General features: G+C 44.5%; 1 protein-coding gene across 2 annotated transcripts in view; it reads right to left on the bottom strand.

Annotated features, from left to right (window-relative positions):
• Positions 1-1861: 1861 nt before the first annotated feature.
• METTL16 (methyltransferase 16, RNA N6-adenosine) overlaps positions 1862-19695 on the bottom strand; it is a 135429-nt gene continuing 117595 nt past the window's right edge. For both annotated transcript variants that reach the window (XM_069761283.1, XM_069761285.1), the window contains exon 10: positions 1862-2647. In XM_069761283.1, coding sequence (XP_069617384.1) covers positions 2069-2647 — 579 coding nt within the window. In that variant the 3' untranslated portion in view covers positions 1862-2068. The remainder of the gene's footprint in view (positions 2648-19695) is intronic.

The following is a 19695-nucleotide window of genomic DNA, read 5'->3' as shown; positions in this document are numbered from 1 at the left end:
TAATGGTAAAGGAATGGGACTGACCTCCTTATCCTGGATCGTCACATGTAGCTTCAGACTTCATAAATGTGTAGGCTCAATAATATAATAGAATGGAAAGGTTTCATTGTAAACCACATAGAAACCACGACACATTTCACTATTTCTCCTTCCTACTCTTCAGGAAGGGAAATGGTTGATTTTTGACCAGATTTAGCAACTTCTTATCTTGTAGCTTGTATGTAGTCTACACTAAAACCATTTTATTTAATTGCATTTTTGAGGCTGCACATTTATGTAGTCTCATACATTACTCAATTTTCTCCACCTGTGCTCCTACATTGATTCTTTTCCCATTTATTCATGCCCTAGCAACATTCTTGCCAAAGTAAAACAAGCATTGATTAAATTCTTAGGGACCAATTCATCAAGGTGTATAGGCAAGTTTGAAGTGAAGCTGCACGAAATTGAGGCTTTGGCGTTTTCATGCCAGTCCTGGTCAGTTCTGCTTATGTGGGCAAAGCATGGGCAGGATGCAGCGTGGCAACACCCGACCAACAAGTTCATCAAAAGTTATGCCACTTAAGATACTAGTTTTCTATTACGGTATTTCTTACAGTATTATAGGAACATTGGTCCATATACATGGAAATGGTCTCCACGGGAGGAGGGAAAGACTGAGATTAACATCTATAAGGGGAAGAAAAAAAAAGAGCGAGCAGGTGAGGGCATTTTAGGAAGTAATCTTTTTTGAAGAGGTGAGTTTTCAGGTTGCTTTTGAGGGTTTCAAAGAGGACTTGTCACTAGGTCAAAGGTGGGCAATAGCGATGAGCGAACGTGCTCAGATAAGGTGTTACCCAAGCATGCTTGGGTGCTGAGTGTCTTCGGCGTGCTAGAAAAAAATGTTTGCGTCCCCGCGGCTGCATGTCGCTCTGCTGTTTAACAGACGCAAAACATGCAGAGATTGCCTAACAAACAGACCATCCTTGCATGTGTTGTGGCTGTCGCGAGAGATGCAGGGGCAGGGACCTGAACATATTTTTCGAGCACACCAAATACACATGGTTAGCACCCAAGGATACTCAGATAACACCTTATCAGAGCACGTGTGCTCATCACTAGTGGGCAGTTTTTGTCATATTTTACATCTTCTGCTCCCATTTTTTGTATCCGCTATATGTGCCCAGAGATATGGGCCTTATTTAATGCTAACTTTGATGGTCTTTACCAAAAGAGCGTGGCTCATTATGCATTGCTGCCTAAAGACACACACCCAGATAATCCTGTGAGCACCCCCTTGGTACAGACCATAAAAATGAGCATTAATAAAAATGGCCCATATCTCTAGAAAGGCATGGAGGATTTAAGAAAATATATATTGAATAATCAGGGGAAAACCATAAATAAAATGAGAACAAAACCTGGCCACTTTTGACCTTGGGGGCAGCTTCTCTTTACGGTGGGAGGAAAATTTGAATTGTTGGGGCAGTGAGTTGCAGAGAATAGTGAATAAATGCAGAAGATTGTGTGAGCAGCAAATAAAAAGAGCAAATAGGGAGGTCACACAAGAAAGGCAGACTATTTGTGGAAAAGTGTTGTGAGATTAAGACATGGACTTGATATAATTATGTCCAGAAATATGAGTAGGATGCCCTCACTGACTTCCCGTGAATAGCTGTTATAACGCACCGACATCTTTAAAATAAGTTTCCGAATAGATTTCTGTCTTACAATATTAAAACACCAGAGCAGGAAGAACGTGTATTTTTTCTGTTGTCACCTTTGTACAGGCTTTATATACTTAAAGTAACAGCACTTTTCAATAATGAAAAGTTAAAATATTAACTCAAACCCTAGTACAAATCATTGTGTACCACACTCCTCAGCAAATATTTGTCTGGTTTTATTTAAATGACACTGGCTATTCCAGTAGATAATGGGGTGACAGATTCACATTGATGGAGCAGTGTGTAAAGAATAAAACCCTGGTTATACTGGCACAGAGAAAGGTCATAATTGTTATAGGAGTTAAAAAAAATTGTAAAAACATTAGAAACCAGAACATAAACATCAAATGGTTACACGGGAATTAACTCATGGCAAGTCTACAAATCAGGTTCCTCAAGTGTGTGCACAGTTGGCTGAGCAAGTCTCTGTTGTGTCCTTCCACCCAGTGCAACTCTACCAATACCGTGGTGGCCTCCTTCTTAATGTTCATTACACATTTAAAAAGAAAGGGGGCGTTACTGCTACAAACGGGCTGTGACGATCCTGTGCCGACTTGGCTGACTTCAGAAGAATCATGCTCATCAACTTCAGTGACCTGATCTAAGGTAGAGCACACCTCCACCTGTTCAGGAAATGGTCTGGAGTCCTCCTCCATAGATTCGGGAGCAGTGTTGTCAGGCAAAGCTGCAGCAACAACTGTGCCGGTAGTAGAAAGATTTTTTTCATCAAAGGATGCTGGTTTTAGTGAGGCCTCACCATCTTCAAGTTGGCTTTCATCCTTCCTAACTGGCAGGAAAGTTTCTTCAGGAGCTCGAGGTACTTCTCTCAGTTGTCTCATTCGATCCCTCCTCTTTTTACGGTTGTGCACCCACGAGTTTTCAATTGCTGTCAAAAATAAGCTTTCTTCTCCATTTCCACAGGGAACAGGTTTATGTTGTACCTGTAAAAAAAAAAAAAAAAAGAAGACTTAATTGCATGAAGAAATACTGCACATGAAATTTTGTGATCAATCCTAAAGGTACCGTCACACTCAGCGACGCTGCAGCGATATAGACAACGAGCCGATCTCTGCAGCGTCGCTGTTTAGGTCGCTGTAGAGACGTCAAACACAGCAACTCCAGAACGATGCAGGAGCGATCCAGTGATGTAACGGCGACTCACTTATCGTTCTCGCTGGTTGTTAGCTCCATGTAAAACATTGCTGGCATCGTTGCTTTTGATGTCAAACATGACGATACACGCCGACCTGACGACGAAATAAAGTTCTGGACTTCTAGCTCCGACCAGCGATGGCACAGCGGGATCCAGATCGCTGCTGCGTGTCAAACACAACGAGATCGCTATCCAGGACGCTGCAACATCACGGATTGTTGTCGTTCTCGTTGTAAAGTTGCTGAGTGTGAAGGTACCTTAAGGCTGCCTATGTTAGATCGTTATTAGTGATGAGCGAATATACTCGTTACTCGAGATTTCCCGAGCATGCTCGGATGACCTCCGAGTATTTTTTATTGCTCGGAGATTTAGTTTAACTCACCTCAGCTGAATGATTTACATCTGTTAGCCAGCTTGATTACATGTGGGGATTCCCTAGCAACCAGGCAACCCCCACATGTACTTATGCTGGCTAACAGATTTGTAAATCATTCAGCTGCGGCGCTGAAAACTAAATCTCCGAGCACTAAAAAAAATACTCAGAGGACAACCGAGCGTGCTCGGGAAATCTCGAATAACGGGTATACTCGCTCATCACTAATCGTTATACATAGACAATGGCCTTTCCTCAAAACACTCATGCTCATGTACACAATATATTGAGGACGTGTGTGGGAGTTCTGTGAACACAAACAGAGAACTTGCAGGATCCAGACTTTAAGGAAAAAAAACAATAAACACCACAACTATATACAACACTCATGGTTTTACAGAAATGTCTTTTTTTTTTTTTTTTAAATTGAGCCCCTTACTGACATCGGGAGTAATAGTACGCCGATATCGGTCTCCCTCCGTTTGATGCGGGCTGTGGCGATGAGCCCACATCTTTCCGGAGACATGTCAGCTGTTTCGAACAGCTGACATGTGCCTGCAATTGGATTGCAATTCCACCCGCAGCTATTAACCAGTTAAATGCCGCTGTCAAACTGACAGCGTCATTTAAATCATGCTTCTGGCAATCGCACCGGAAATACACAAACCGGTGACCCAGTCACGTGATCGCGGGTCACCGGTGTATTGGCATGAGAACCTGAGGTCTCTGGGGGTAAAAGCAGAACAATCCACCTTCAAACAAATGTGGATAGGGAGATGACTTAAAATAACTTAGAATAAAAAATAAATATATGGGACCCCTCGCTGCAGAGGCAGGTCTAAGCCTGACAGAGACGCCGCATAGGCCCCCACGCCCTCGCTCCTCTCCTGAGTGACCCTGTGCGTCGCCTTGGGTGACAAGGCGGGGCAGCAGTGGTGTACTCTGGAGGCCAGTCACCTCACCCACCCTCCAAGCCTTGTATTAAAAGCAGGCCTGGTATCTGTGTGAATTCACACTGCTCCTATTTTTTCTGTGCAATCACCTTAGGCATCATCGCCTGAAGTGGTTCTTCCAGTAGCCATAGAAGTGGTATTGCAACACTGCAACATCATCGCTGGCCACATGTCTGAAGCATTAGAATCAGCACAACATGGTACAAACGTCCCGCCGAATGAGCCCAACTCATTGGTGGTGAAGTGGTGATGTTCCACAGAGCGACTCAGCCACGGGTGCTGCAGATGAAACTCCACTATTGCCTGCTGCTGCTCGCAGTCTCTCCAGCATATGCGAGGTGGAGTTGCATCATGTTGGTACGTCGCATATGAGGCGTGAGCGGGAAGGCAGAATTGACGCTATTATTTTTACACACACTACTCCCACATAAACATGTGCAAATTAGATAAAAATGGTTACCGTATACATATTTTTTCCCCCCATCTTCTCCTTATTCAAGAAAATCGTATTCCACGCTGCTCAAACTCTGATCACAGACACCATGGATCAACAGCTCCTCTTCACTCTGCTCCATCTCTACCGACCTCTACGATATCGCTCTCTCTTGGTTCTCCACCTACCTTACCTGACAGCTCCTTTTTAGTGTCTTGTGCTGGCTTTATTTGTTCTCCCACTTACAGTCAGGGTTCCATTCTAGGTCCCCTCCACTATTCTCTATGCACTGCCTGTATTGGACACATGACCAGCTGATTTGGTTTCTAGTACCATCTTTATGCTGGTGATACCCATTATACAAATCATCTCCTGATTTGACTCCTAGATTGCTGCAAAATACCAGTGGCTGTCTGTCCGTTATCTCTAACATCATGTCATCAGTCACTGTATCTGAAACGGAATCTTTCCCAAACTGAATGCCATGTGTTCCTTTCCCTTTTTTCTGTGACACATTGTACTTTGTGGTAATGGTAAATGTAGGACAATATTTTTTCATTTATTTGTAAAAATATCAAATTTGGTGACAATTTCACAATTCTCAAACTTTTTATTTTTATGCCCTTAAACCAAAATATCACATTAAATATTTACCATAATAAATAACATCACGTCTACCTTACATCAGCATCATTTTTTAAACATTTTTTTTGTTAGGAAGTTATAAGGATTAAAAGTTTAATCAGCAATTTCTCATTATTCCCCCCCCCCCAAAAAAAAAAAATAGAGACCACATTACATTTGAAGTGACTGAGAGGCCTATATTGAAGATTATACCCAGAAGTGACAGCATTTTAAAAACTGCACCCCTCAAAATGCTCAAAACCACATTAAAAAAATTATCCCTCACAGAAAAATTATCGCAATTACTGTTTTTTTGTTTTTTTTCATATTTTATCAGAAAAATTTTGGGGGTTTAGTGTGAAGTTATGTTCAATTTGCCTTTTTTCTCCTCAGCTTTTTTTGTGTTGTTGCTATACAAAGAAAGGAAATAAACGTGTATAACAAAACATGTATAATGGCAATGCGTGTGTGTGTAAGCCACAGCCACTTAAAAACTGCAAATATGGAGTTTTAAATTTTTTAAGGAGTTCAACATATGTTTTAAATAGTTTAATATATTGAACTTTTATGGACACACCAACTAAAAAAAATAATTTCTTTATTTTGAAACTGGAAAAAAAGAGTGGTGATTTAAACTTATGTTTTTTATGCTTTTTAAAACGCTTTTTTAAAATTTACTTTATTTTTTAGACTTCTAAGGCTGGTTTCACATTTGCATTTTTTGCCGCTGCGTTTTAGCGCAAAAAAACGCATGCGTTTTTTTCCCTATACTTAACATTAAAAACGCATGCGTTTTTAAGCACATGCGTTATAATAGAAAAACACAAGAATACACACTGATAAGCCAACCCCAAACCCTAAGGGATCCTAACCCTAGGGATCCAAACCCTAACCCTAGGGATCCAAAACCTAACCCTAACCTTAAGGGTTAGGGTTAGGATCCCTAGGGTTAGGATCCCTTAGGGTTAGGATCCCTTAGGGTTAGGGATAGGGTTAGGATCCCTTAGGGTTAGGGATAGGGTTAGGATCCCTTAGGGTTAGGATCCCTAGGCTAACTAGGGATCCTAACCCTAACCCTAGCTGTTTCTGTTTATAGTGGGTTTTCTTTTTGATTTTGATGATTGGCAGCTGTTACACACTTCTCATCATGCGTTTTAAAAACGCAAACGCAGGAAAAAACGCATGTTAACGCGTCAAAACGCCGTGTTTGTATTAAAACATGCAAAAACGCATGCGTCTAAAAAACGTTTTAACGCGTTTACATGCGTTTTTTGCACCACATGCGTTTGCGTTTAAAACGCTGCGTTTTTAAACGCAAATGTGAAACCAGCCTAAGGGATTACGGTAGTCTACAATCGTTGGATCACTTATACTACGGCATATAGTGCAATACCACAGTATCAAGATGGCTGCAACAAGGACCTTAAGCAGGCCCCTACTGTCATGGTAACTAGTGAAGAGTGAATGTGCTTAGATAAGGTGTTAACCGACCATGCTCGGGAGCTAACCAAGTGTCTTTAGCGTGCTCAGAAAATATGTTGAAGTCCACGAGCCTGCATGTTCAACAGCCGCAACATATTTTTTGAGCATGCCAAAGACACTCTGTTAGCTCATGCTTCACCGATCATGCTTGGATACCGCCTCATCCGAGTATGTTCGCTCATCACTAATGATAACCCACAGGTCCCCTGCTATAGTGTTGGACGCCAGTCAGTACACCCACCGGAAATTGACAGCGATATATTAGCAGTGATCGTGGCTAGCGCCAATTGCTGGTGTTATAGGCAGATTACAGCTGGCATCAGCCATGGATGGCGCACACACAGCTCTTGAGCATTTTCCATAGACGCACTCTCTAACCGTGATGCACATGTACGGCAGGGTATGTGACGAGATTTAGATCCTACAACCTACAGTAACCATCGATTCACCAAACCGCTGCACGACCCGCTCTGCACTCGCCTGTGGTATTCTCACCCATCCCTTGTAGATTGTGAGCCCTCGCGGGCAGGGTCCTCTCTACTCCTGTACCAGTTGTGACTTGTATAGCTTAGGATTATTGTACTTGTTTTATTATGTATACCCCTACTCACATGTAAAGCGCCATTGAATAAATGGCCCTATAATAATAAGTAATAATTTGGATCCAGCATTAATTAAAGACATCGTTAAACTGATGGGTGGAGCGCTCATCCATCCATGTATCTATGTACACACATTCTAAAATGCTGTTTGTATATTTCAATAAAGGGACTAAGTATCTGTTGTCTTAATTAATGACAGTGCTAGGGGTTCTTCCACAAATGGTGCTTTCCGCCATCTCCTAGTTATTCTGCACTAATTAAGCATTGCTGGCAACTCTCTGTGAACACTAAGGATGATTGGCTGTTTACTGTTAATTAACTTTTTACAAATTGGGTAAACTTGCTATAATATTTCACAAATTCATCTGTTCTTCCATCTGTCATTTTGCATTTTCATATGTAAAGACACGCACACTTGGATTGTCGCTTGCATCACATACTAAACAGGAAAAGGATGAAAGGGACAGACATAGCAAAAAGTCAAAAGTTCTCCATCGATGTGTGAATACTGCACATGTGTAACCGCTGCGTGCAAGATGGTGCTACAAAGAGACTTGTCCCATGTGCAACGAATGGTGTGGAGGCCATCTAAAGAGCCTTGTTCCCGGATCCCAGACCCTCAGGGGACAGTATGTGATCTTTTATCCCCCTACACTTACTACTTTGGGAATAATCCCATAAGGATACTTTTTTGGGCCTTAAAGACACAGCGCTTTTTTAAAATTTACAGATTTTTTTTAAAGGTAAGGTACCGCGTTTGTAGGTCATTAATAAATCACTGTAATGTAGCATAACATGCTGCTATAAGCAAGTTTGAAATGCATATGAAACAGATTTCATGTGTTATATGAGTTTAAAGAATGCACTGGGGGCTGACATCTTGGTTTTGCAGCAGTAGCAGGGCACTAACAGTGTCAGATTACGGCACCCCATGGACATAGGAGATAATAGACCGGCGCTGACCCTATCAGTAACATTGCAGCAGCATTAGCAGTGAGCTGGGCACGCCTCTGTGGGCTGCACAACTCACTGCTGTAGGTGTGACTAGCTGCCATTTTATTATAGCCCTGTGCTCTCTATGGCAGGACAGAAGAAGCCCTCACTGCTCCTCTGTACTCCAAGCAGGCAGACATCCTCTGCTCCTCACACGCTGCCCTCCCTGTGTGCTTCTCCTGCTGTGTCTCCCCCTCCCCCTCACACATGGTCCCTGTGATCTCTGGTAAGCTACACTCACAGCCTGCAGAGAGGGAGGTGACAGAGAGAGAGCAGGGCAGCTGACAGGACAGGGATTAACGTGGGGGAAGGGGGATGGCAAGAATGTTATTCACAAAAAATGCTGCTGAGCCCACTGTGTTCTGCTCCTCTGTAAACAAGCTGTGCCTCTGATGCAGTAACTGCTGGTGATAGCAGGTCACAGGGCAGTCACACACAAAATGGTGCTGCCCTGTGATGCTGCTCTTCATTCTGCCCCAGGGATATTAGACCACCCAAAAGGGGAGGGAAATGGTGATGTCAGCAGTTACTGCCCCAATTTTCCAGCAAAGAGTAAAGCTGCTTAATCTTACTATAGCTGCTTGAGGTCTAAAACGGAACATGCTCCCCCTAGTGGTAAATATGTATATTTGTAGAAAAATATATAATATTTTTCATATAGAAATGTTTGCAAACAGTGCAAACATTGCAGTAATACATTTTAATTACTATTTTAAGCTTAATTTCACAAAAAAACAAAATACAAGAAAACTGGTGGCACCTTCCCTTTAAATTACTGTGCTGTAAGAGCCACTGCCATTTAATATTTCAGCGATATGAGGACATGTTTAAGAAACAAGTTGTATTTTATTTTAATAGGTACCATCTTGAATTACATATTCATATATTGTATTGAAAAACTATTGTTTTTTTTTTTTTAAGGGAGTTGGGCTGGGGAAGCAATTTTGCATTTCTTTTCAGTTTTGTTTTATGTTCACCGTAACACGAAATGTTTGCATAAATGATTTTCTTTCATATCACCATATTATGAGAGTCATCATTTTTTTTTAATTATTTCTCATCCCTGCTGTGACATCTTGTTTTTTTGTGGGCACTGGAATACGTCTTTATCATTGGGTATTGTACCAGTAAGCATAACATTGACAACCAGCTTATTAGAGTGGGTTTCGGAAGAGACCCCATTGTTACTACCCCAGCCAATACTGTCCCAAGAACTGTACAAATCATGCTGTATTTCTTCCTCCCAGAACATTTCTTTAAGCTCCATTATTACTCATAAGACAATCTTGATGCATTAAGGGTCAAGTGCCTGTTACAAGACCTGCCGATCCTGTATTATGCATCCCCCAGCTAATAAACCCCTTCTATAAAAACCTGCTATTAACTAATGATAGAGAAGCAAACTGTCACATGCACTGAGAAACAGCTCATATAATATAAAAAAAAGTAGAAATGTATACATTACCGGTAGTCAGAAGCATAATAAAAGCTATCTGCTTCAATCAACGAGCCTGAATTTTTAGGCACTGCATTCACTTCGAAGGGCAGTATGAAAAGTTTTACTTTTTGATTGGATGTCAGGGAGTAAGATACAGAGGAAACTTTCCTTCATGGTATCACCTCCCTTACCAATTAAAGAGGATATGTGCACTGGGATTGTCTTATTCAGGGCATTTTTCCTACTAAATGAGTGATAAGTTTAGAGGTATCTCAGCCTCTAAGCCTAATCAGGGCAATTGTGACAAATGACAAAAGACTGACTGGTACTTCCAAGCCAGTGTGAACAGGTGCATACTAGGAGCGGCCATGTCCATAGTGCCAGTCAGTCTTTTGTCAGTGGTATATTATCTCTCTGACCGAGCACTCCACCCTCCCGCAGCATGTGGTGGACTTTAATTGCAACATCGACCGGCCTACCCATAAAATCAGACTTTGAAGAGAGGTATTCACATCTACCCAGGAATTCAGACTTCAGATTCAGAGAGGTATTCACACTAGACACACAGGACCCAGCAAATTAGAGAAAGCCTTTTTGCTGTCTGCTGGGTGTGCAGGAATTGGCCAAATTACGTGCTAAGCGTCTCATTTTTATCCTAGTATCCAGAAGCGGTATAGCTATTCATATTGACATGCTTTAGCAATACAGAGTGCAACTTTTTTTTTGTTTATTTGGGGCAAATGGTTATGAGATTTTGATCCCATCAGTTCTGGTTAAAATGTGAGGATATGTGCATGTAGTACATAAACATATACACACACACCGTATTTTTCGGACCATAAGACACACAAAAATGTGGAGGAACATTTTGGGTGCTCCTGTGCCTGCTGCTAAAAAGAAATAAATATTCACTGCATTCCACACCCATGGGAGTGGAATGAGGTGAACATTTATTTCTCTTAAGTAGCGGCACACGTGACTGCTGCAGCTGACACTGTGCTCGCTTCAAAAAGAAATGAATACTCACTGCTCTCCACACACACAGTCCCGGCATGCAGAGCAGTGAGTTTTCCGGCTTGCAAGCAGCGCATGATGTCCCTGTCATGCGCTGCTCACAAGCATAAAGTAGCTGCTGGCATCGGAACAAGATGCTGCGAGGGAGCGCCGGGAAGGTAAGGGTAATGTGTTTTTTTTTTTATGTTTTCAGTTGGGGCCATGCATACCAGTGTGGGGATTGGGGGCAATCATACCAGGATAAGGATGGGGCCCTGCATACCAGGATAGGGATGAGGGCGACCATTCCTGACAGAATAGGGATGAGGGGGCCATGCCTACCAGGCTAGAGATGTGGAGGCCATACATACCAGGATAGGGATGAGGGGGCCAGGCATACCAGGATAGGGATGAGGGGGCCATGCCTACCAGGCTAGAGATGTGGAGGCCATACATACCAGGATAGGGATGAGGGGGCCAGGCATACCAGGATAGGGATGAGGGGGCCATGCACACCAGGATAGGGATGAGGGGGGCCATGCCTACCAGGCTAGGGGTCAGGAGGCCATGCATACCAGGAAGGGGATGAGGGCTATGCATACCAGGATAGGGATGAGGGGGCCATGCATACCAGGGTAGGAATGAGGGGGGCCATGTGTATCAGGATGGGGATATATACCAGGATAGGGAATGTTTAGAAAAAAAATTTGGAAGAAAAAATCTGTCACTCTTTATTGGCATCAAGAAGATATTTATTTGTAATAGAACAAACCCAACAGAAATATAACATTTCGGTCTTCAACTCAGACCTTTCTCAGACGGATTGTTTAAACAAGCACTTTTCTCCAGGCAGGCATGTACTACGGAGGACAGGGAATGAACTTCAATCCAATATTGCAGCCAGCATGCAGCCAGCGGGTAAGGAAAGGGTGAATCAAACACCCGAAAACCCCGCCCCTATGGAGGAAGATTGTTCCCTCCAAATTCAGGTGACAGAGTCCCTTTAAACAATTTGTCATTTCTCTTTAATAGTGGGCACACTAGTTACAGCCACCGGCTTCCAGCAGCGGCCGAGAGACCACGTGTGCCTGCTACTTAAGGGAATGAATATTCACTGCGAGCGCAGTGAATATTCATTTCTCATAAGTAGTGGGGACACGTGATCATCCGGCTACTGCAGCTGCCGGCATCGGAACAAGAAGCTGCGAGGGAGTGCAGGGACGGTAAGTAGGATGTTTTATTTATTTTTTTTATGTTTTTCTGATGGGGTCCATACATACAAGGATAAGGATGAGGAGCCATGCATGCAAGGATAGGGATGAGGACGCCATGCACAACAGGATGGGGATGAGGAGCCATGCATAACAGGGTACGGATTTTTTATGGTAAAAATTAGGTATACTTGAGTATATAGTGTGGTGTGTGTATGTGTATATATATATATATATATATATATATATATATATATATATATATATATATATATATATATATATATATACACACACACATATAAATATATATTACACATACATAAAACTAACAAACTTGAATTTCTATGCATTACATGCAAAAAGTTACACTTTAGTGCATAACTGCATGAATGCGGACAATTATCAAGTACTGGATGGCATATTAACAGTATGTCTGCATTTAAAAAATATGAGTGGCTGGGTTCACATTGCGTTAATGGCAATGCGCTGACGGCATCCGTTACATAGCGGCACTAACACTATGTAACGGATGCGTTAGCGCACCCATTAACTGCCATTATGTAGCGCATCGCTAACACGTCATAATCGGCATGCGTTAGCGATGTGCCGTCATTCTGTGACGGACCCTCGGACACAGTCTGTAGCGTTTTCGGGTCCGTCACCGCTAGCGCAGATAGAGCATCTGTGCTAGCGCAATCGCATAAACGCGATCTTTTTCGGCACTTGCGTTAACGCAGCCCGTTTAACGTATGCGTTGAACGGACTGCACTAACGCAATGTTAACCCAGCCTAAGGGAGTGTGATAAGATTTGGGTTTTATTCTTGTCAACAGTGTGATAACGGTCCTGACAGCAAATAATCAATCAGGACCTGGATATTTAGGCCTATGTACCTACACACCTTGCCATCCATGTTAAAATAAATAAAAAGAGGACCTAGCCCTATTACCTGCAGCACAGTTTATTATTACATTGAACAAATGAATATTATTAGTCTGATATATCAGATTTTACAATGATATTTTCTAACTTAAATCAAGCAAAACCAGAGTATATTTAGTCCATTAAAATTTTTTTTATTTAAACAATATTATTTACTGAACTCATTCTCTGAGCGGTGGATTTGTTTTTAGATAACTGTAGGATGGAATCCAAAATACAAGGGAAGAAGGAAAAAAACAAAAGGATAAAAGTAAAATGAAAAAAAAAAAATAACATCCATCTATTGGGATTGCTTGTTCATTATTATGTTAACTATCTTATTATTCTTCTATTTTTTAAAATTATCTTTTATTTTTATATTTGAGTTTAATTATTATTGTTATTTTCATTCATCATTTTGTTTGCATTATTTTTAATTGGTTCAATTTATATTAAATGTACTTGCTAGGGTTGAGCGAAACAGAACGGCCAATTTCAAAAGTCGCCGACTTTTGGCAAAGTCGGGTTTCATGAAACCCGACCCGATCTCACTGTATATATATATATATTGTCTTAGTTACTCACCGGTTAACGGTGTTTTTCGGAGTCCATGACAGCACTACGGAGAGAGGGGATCCGCCCTTCAGGAACAGGAAACCTACAGATACATAAGGGCAGCACCTCTCCCCACGCATCAGTTGGTTTACAGAGCACAAGAGGACCATCAAGGTGAATAGCATACACAATAAACAATAATACAATATTAACTATTCACTACCCGTGAATTATATATAAAGGAAGAGGTGTACACCCAGAACTTAAGAAGACGGGAGGGTATGTACAGGTGCTGTCATGGACTCCGAAAAACACCGTTAACCGGTGAGTAACTAAGACTTTATTCGGTCGTCCATGACAGCACTACGGAGAGAATTACAGAGAGTAACTAACTAGGGAGGGACTACAGCTTGCAGCACCCTTACACCAAAAGAGAGGTCAGAGGAGGCACCCAGGTTCAATCTATAATGGTTATAGAAAGTGTTTGGAGAAGACCAAGTAGCAGCCTTACAAATCTGGTCGATCGACACCTCCAATCTTTCCGCCCACGAAGCCGCCATAGCTCTAGTGGAATGCGCTTTAAGACCTTCAGGCGCCGGCTTGCCCTTTGAGATATAAGCCAGCGAGATAGCCTCCCTGATCCATCTAGCTAGAGTAGACTTCGAAGCTCTATGCCCTTTCCTACTACCCTGATAGGACACGAATAGGGCATTATCTAACTTCCAGGGATCAGTTACCGCTAGATACTTCAGGATACATCTTCTTACATCTAAAGTGTGTAACTTCCTTTCCTTATCGTTAGTAGGATTGGGGAGGAAAGATGGAAGAACTATTTCCTGTGTTCTGTGGAATCTGGACACTACTTTAGGGAGATATGCTGGATCAGGGGATAGTATCACTCTATCATCCCTAAGCTGCATGTAAGGGGGAACCCTGGATAATGCTTGTATGTCACCTATCCTACGTGCCGATGTTAGGGCTACCAGGAAGGCTACTTTAAGGGATAGATTTTTAATAGAGGCTGAAGTAATTGGCTCAAATGGGGCCTCTGTCATGGCTGAGAGGACTAGGTTCAGGTCCCAAGGCATGACTCTATTCTTCACAATTGGCCTAGACCGTTTTGTTGCCCTGATGAATCTGCTGACCCAGTGATTCTCAGCAATGTTGCAGCCAAAGAGGGCCCCCAAGGCTGATACCTGCACCTTAAGAGTATTTGGGGATAACCCCATCTCTAACCCCCTTTGTAAGAATTCCAAGATCTGGTCTATTGGTATTGACTGACCAGCTATTACCCCCGAGTTCTGAAGAAATCTCTTCCAGATTCTGACATAGATTTTTGTGGTTATCACTTTCCTGCTTTTCAGCAGCGTGTTAATGAGGGCCGGCGAGAAACCCCTATCTTTTAGCAGCGCCCGCTCAAAATCCACGCCGTCAGATGAAGGAACCTGAAGACTCATCTCTTCCGACAAGCCTACAGCCTGCAGTGATCCTCAACCTACTGAACAGCCGCACAGCCAGCTCTTTCCTCTCCTAGTGTATCCTCACCCACCCCCTGCAGACTGTGAGCCCTCGCGGGCAGGGTCCTCCCTCCTTATGTACTCGTGTGCCTTGTTATCTGCTCATGTTTAATGTAATTGTCTATATTTGCCCCGTATTCACATGTAAAGCGCCATGGAATAAATGGCGCTATAAAAATGTATAATAATAATAATAATAATAAAATGAAGGCCAACCGCTCGAGGATGGTAGACTGGGCCCTGGGATAGGAGATCCGGAATGTCTGGCAAGACCCATGGATCGGACAACGACATAGCCCTCAGGCATGGAAACCACGTCCTTCTGGGCCAGAAGGGGGCAATTAATATTACTGTGGCTTTGTCCTTCCTGATTTTCCTCACCACCAGAGGAAGTAGAGACAGGGGAGGAAAGGCGTAGGCTAGCCTGAAGTTCCAGTCTATGAGGAGGGCGTCTACTGCCAGGGGATTTTCTCTGGGGTTCAGAGAGCAGAATTGTGCCACTTTCCTGTTTTCTTTTGTGGCAAACAGGTCTACCTCTGGTTGTCCCCACCTTTCCACGATAAGGTCGAAGATGGTGCCGTTCAGGGACCACTCTCCCTGCCTTAATGTGTTGCGACTTAAGAAATCCGCTGTAGTGTTTTCTGCCCCTTTTATGTGTAGAGCCGTCAACGAGAAGATGTTGCTCTGCTAGATGAAACAGACGATCTGCTACACACATCAGGGATCTGGAACGAGTCCCGCCTTGGTGATTTATGTATGCCACGGTGACTCGATTGTCCGAGAATACCTGCACGTGGTGGCCCTGTAGACAGACAAGGAGTGTTTTAACCGCCTGCTCCACAGCCGTTAACTCCTTTAGATTGGAAGACATCTCCATCTGATCATGATCCCAAAGCCCCTGGACCAATGAATCCCCCATGTGAGCCCCCCACCCAGAAGGGCTAGCGTCCGAGGTGATAACACGAGTTATATTATACTCTCAGGGGACCCCTGTGGACAGGTTCTTTTGATCTAACCACCACTCGAGGGATACCACAGCGTCTTGGGATAGGGTCAGCAGACTGTCTAGACCTCCTCCCAACCTTTTTTGATGTAACAGCACCTCGCCCTGGAGTATCCTCGTATGATACTGAGCCCATCGGACCGCTGGAATACAGGACGAGAGAGAGCCTAACGGAGACATGGCTCTACGTAGGGACATGGTGGGGTTTTTTGAGGCATTCAGCACTTGAAGGTGCAGGCGATCAATTTTTTCTTGAGGCAAACGGCATTCCTGAACCTGGGAATCCAGGGTCAGGCCTAAAAATCGCTGCACCGTCATGGGCTGTAACCGAGATTTTTTAACGTTTAGCATCCACCCCAGACGCTCTAGAGCCGACATCACCTTATGTAACTGCTCTCGACAGTGATCCGCCGTTTTACCTACGATAAGGAGATCGTCCAGGTAGGGGATTATTAGAATGTTGGACTCATGTAGGTGTGCCATAACTTCCGCCATTACCTTGGTAAATACCCGAGGGGCGACTGAAATCCCAAAGGGAAGGGCCCTATACTGGAAGTGTCTTATTACCCCATCCAACCGTACCGCCACCCTCAGGTATCGTTGGTGACCTGCATAAATAGGGATATGGTAATAGGCGTCCTTCAAATCCAATACTACCATAAAGCAGTTTTTAAACAGCAACTTTATTGCGGTATTAATGGTTTCCATTTTAAATGGTTGAATGGTCAGAAAATTATTCAGCGCTCTAAGGTTGATAATTGTTCTGAAGGAGCCGTCTGGTTTACTTATTAGGAATAGAGGAGAGTAGAAACCACTACCCTGTTCTCCTTCCGGAACCTCAGATAGGACATTTTTATTGAGCAGATCGTGAACTTCCGCTTCCAGGGCTGCCTGTTCCGCTGGAGAGGATCTGAGAGGGGTGACTCTGAAGAAGTTCTGAGGGATAGAGGAGAATTCTAGCCGCAGACCCGTAGCTATCACCCCCAAAATCCAATCACTACTGGAGATCTTGGACCAGGCCGGGTAGAAGGCAGATAGTCTACCTCCCACCGGGGCGACTAGTCATTGGGGTGGTTTTTTGACTTCACGGGGTGGCTCCTGACGTCCTCCACCAAACATGAACCCAGTACCTCTCTTCTTTTTCTCGTCCCATCTGCTCTGATCTCTGGCCGGTCTCCTCCGAAAGAATCTTTTCCCTGCGAAGGGCCGCCTGTAAGAAGTAGTTGGTAGATTAGGAAACTTCTTCTTCTCATCTCCGGCTTTCTCTAGCAGCTCATCTAGGACTGGCCCAAACAGGTATTCCCCTTCGCATGGGATAGAGCACAGACGAGATCTGGACTGAAGGTCACCCGGCCAACATTTCAGCCATAGGGCCCTGCGCGCTGCGTTCGATAGTCCTGCCGCTCTAGCCGCCATTCTCGCGGAATCCGCAGAAGCATCTGCGAGAAAGGCAGCAGCATTTTGAATTGTTGGCAGGAATTTCAACATGGAATCTCTGGAAACACCTTCTTCCAATTTAGACCCCAGCTGATCTAGCCAGACCATCATCGATCTGGCTGCGCATGTCGCAGCTACCGCAGGTCTCAAGGCACCAGCCGACATTTCCCATGTCCCTTTAAGGAACGAGTCAGCCTTTTTATCTAGAGGATCCTTTAGGGAAGCCATGTCGTCAAAGGGGATAGAAGATTTCTTAGATGCCTTAGACACCGCCGCGTCTAATTTTGGTGCCTTATCCCATGTGTTCACCATGGGGTCCTCAAAGGGGTATCTTCGTTTAAAGGCCGGTGGAAAAGAGCCTTTTTTCTCCGGCTTTTTCCATTCTTTTTTAATGAGGTTTTGGACCTTGTCATTGAGTGGAAAAGACCTACGTTTTTTAGGGTCTAGACCGCCAAATATTAAGTCCTGTGCTGAAAGTTCTGGCCTTTCATCCGCCACCCCCATAGTGGATCTAACTGATTTAATCAGTTTGTCCATTTGGTCCAACGGGAAACAGAACCGGTTAGACTCTTCATCCGAAGAGGACGCTGAGGAGACAGAGGCGTCTGAATCATTCTCCCTACTTGGGCCAACAGACGAATCCGAATTTGAGGCGCTAGGCTCCCTTCTCCTTTTGGAAGGCTCCCCCCGGGACAGGGATTTCAGGGAGTCCTTCACCTCCTTCCTGATAATCTCCCTAAGATTTGATGTGAAACCGGAAGACTCCTCCGCCACCTATGGGAGCGGAAAAAAGGCTATGTAATTCCTCCGGTGCTACCGCTATATAGTATCCTATTCATCTATTTCCTACCGTCTGCCGCACACACGACTGACAAAGTCTTTTAGGGTAGGCGTCTGGCAAAGGGCAAGCGCATAGCGCGCACTCCTTGTTTTTTGATTTACCAGCGCTTTTTTTCCCCTATGGAAATAAACATAGGAAAAGACTGCATCAGGGTACATTCACGAAGATCTCTTACCCAGGCAGTAGCGGTAGGTACCGGATTACTGGGGGGTCGGTCCAGATCCTTCTGTCTTGATCAGCGACTAGCCTGAACACTGCGCCCGCGGGTCTTCTGCTGGGTATTTGCCTCCGAGGATCTGTCCTCTTGCTCCAGCAGATCACCGGCAGCTTCTGGCACATCCATAGCTGCAGATGCCATTAGCAGCTCAGCAGCAATCTATCCGGCCATATATAGCCCTCCCCCATCCGGAACATGTGCAGGTGTGCATGGCCAGTTTAATCAATCCCCCCCCTGTGCCGGACCCTGCTCCACCCTCCCCCACCCCTGGACGCTCCCTCCCCGTCAGCCCCACCGCATGCAGGACTGCGGCATTCCCAGCTGAAGCCGGCCGGCGTCTAACTTCCGGTCCCGGCTCCGCCCCCCTCTCGCGTCACTTCCGGCAACGCTAGAGCGCTCAGAGACGCGCCCGGAAGCCGGGGACGGCGTCGCCGGATCCCCCAGCCGCACGCCGCCATGCCATCACCGTACATGGCCCCAGCACAGCGGCGATCGCGCCGGAAGTCGGCGCCCGACCCCCGGATCCGCCCCGATCCCCAAAGGAGCGCAGAGGGGCGCTCCGGGAAGCCCGCGCCGCATGGATAGGCCTCAGAGGTAGGGAGGACAGGGGCTCGGGAAAGCGAATGGACCGGGGGGGTGGGGGAGACATACTCATCTTTGCTGGCCGCAGAGACAGACCTCCTCTGGACGCTGCTCCCCACTGCACCGCTCACTGTCGTGGAGCCCTACCCGGGCCCACCGTGGCGCTTCCAGGGACCCGCACTGCCCGAGGTAGGAGACCCCCTCGCTACCTGGGTCGGACAGCCGGCCTGGGTGCTTGATAGGTGACTGAAGACAAATCTGTGGGGAATCCTGTCCTCCAGGAACAGGAAACCAACTGATGCGTGGGGAGAGGTGCCACCCTTATGTATCTGTAGGTTTCCTGTTCCTGAAGGGCGGATTCCCTCTCTCCGTAGTGCTGTCATGGACGACCGAATAAATATAAATATAAATATATATATATATATATATATATATATATATATATATATATATATATTGAAAAAAATTGGAACAGCATCCAGAAAGTACCTTTAGTCACGGTGCAAAGCTCTTCCAGCCAGCAATCCAAATGGCCTCAAACAATACAGGAAAAAAGGAAAAGCAGCACCAAATAATAAAAAAATGTGGACTTATATATATATATCATTGAGACACATATATAAATATTTATATTTACTTCAGCGCGATATAGCAGAAAA

Source organism: Ranitomeya imitator, chromosome 3 (assembly GCF_032444005.1).
Source record: "Ranitomeya imitator isolate aRanImi1 chromosome 3, aRanImi1.pri, whole genome shotgun sequence".
In the NCBI taxonomy this organism is placed as follows: domain Eukaryota; kingdom Metazoa; phylum Chordata; class Amphibia; order Anura; family Dendrobatidae; genus Ranitomeya; species Ranitomeya imitator.
This window is presented reverse-complemented; position numbering and strand designations above follow the sequence as displayed.